This window comes from Pygoscelis adeliae, unplaced genomic scaffold, assembly GCF_000699105.1.
Source record: "Pygoscelis adeliae isolate BGI_AS28 unplaced genomic scaffold, ASM69910v1 Scaffold622, whole genome shotgun sequence".
Classification (NCBI taxonomy): domain Eukaryota; kingdom Metazoa; phylum Chordata; class Aves; order Sphenisciformes; family Spheniscidae; genus Pygoscelis; species Pygoscelis adeliae.
The window spans coordinates 40189-41452 of NW_008824297.1; the positions used below are offsets into that span (position 1 = coordinate 40189).

At 53.4% G+C, this 1264-nt stretch overlaps 1 protein-coding gene across 1 annotated transcript in view; it reads right to left on the reverse strand.

Annotated features, from left to right (window-relative positions):
- Window positions 1–144, reverse strand: part of LOC103912570 (uromodulin-like) — a 6294-nt gene extending 6150 nt beyond the window's left edge. The window contains exon 1 of the mRNA XM_009318864.1: window positions 127–144. Coding sequence (XP_009317139.1) covers window positions 127–144 — 18 coding nt within the window. The remainder of the gene's footprint in view (window positions 1–126) is intronic.
- Window positions 145–1264: the final 1120 nt, after the last annotated feature.

A 1264-nucleotide genomic window follows, 5' to 3' on the forward strand; every position in this document is an offset into this window, starting at 1 on the left:
TGAGCCCTGGACACTGGAGTCTCCTTATCAGAGATGTGGATACGACTCAGCCGGGGCCGGTGGCTGGCGTGATGCTCTGCCACCCCTCTGCCCTGCAGGTGCACTGAGAATGGGGCTTTGCCCCACTCTGGTCTGGCAGCACATCGCTGCCCTACCCCCTCCGCTCGACCCCGAGCGGCTGTGACCGCCAGACCTCCAGGCGAGGAGGGTTTATTCCCCGCTCTGCTCCTTGCTCGCTGCAGCAGCCCTGAGCGGTCCCACCAGCGTCAAGATCTCCCCTTGCTCTCATCACACTTACCATCGCCAGGCCGCTCTATGCTCCTTCACCCACCGCTGCCCCGGGTCGCTCTCGTGCTCCCCGCCGCGCGCCTTATATTGCTTTCCAGCAGCTCATCCTTCTCCCCCACGCAAACATGCTGCCTCCGTGATTGCACAAGAGCCAGCTTGGCATCCTTTGGCGGCGGCTGGGGAGGAAAGGACTCTGCGAAAGTCCATCCTCCGGCACGGATGCCCCTTCCGATTAGCCGACGGCTCGTGAATGCTGACTCAATTCACGGCCCTGGTGGGATCCCGAACAGGGGGAGTATCTGCAAAATCCCCGGGAATCTGGGGTTTTGTGCATCCAGCTGGTTTTGTGGTACCTGCCTTTGACACAGCAGTAACAACAGATACCACAGCAGCACACGCGAAGGCCAGATAACTCTGTGTACTGAATACACACGGTTTCGCAACCACAACATACATTTGCTTCGGCTGTTTTTTTAATGACTTCTGACATCTAAGATCTGGTGAGAAGTAGAAGTGAGAGATGGAGGGGTGAGGGCTCGGTCCTACCATGCTTTGTTTGGGAAACAGTAACCAGCTGCAAATAGCAGTAATCATTCAAAGTGATGCTTCTTGATATATATTGACTATACTCTGTGCATCCTCAGAGCTTTAATTGCCACAGCCACCATAACATAGCAGCAAATGTGAACATCCATCCATCCATCCAGTTTTTTTCCCAACCACAACGAAAACCACGAAACAAAAGTGTTTAGCACCAGACCCTGCTCACAGCCTAATGAACTACCAATTAAAAAAAAAAAAAAAGGCCTCTTGCCACCCCCTGCTGCCAGCTTTTGGGTGAGAATCTCCACTTTCCATTATGTATTTTACAAAGCAATTAACCGGGAGAGAAGCTTGCACAGACTGGCTTAGAGATGCAAAGGCAGTGCAGCCCGCAGGCTTGGAAAGCAACAAAGGAAAAGGATGAAGAAGGGGG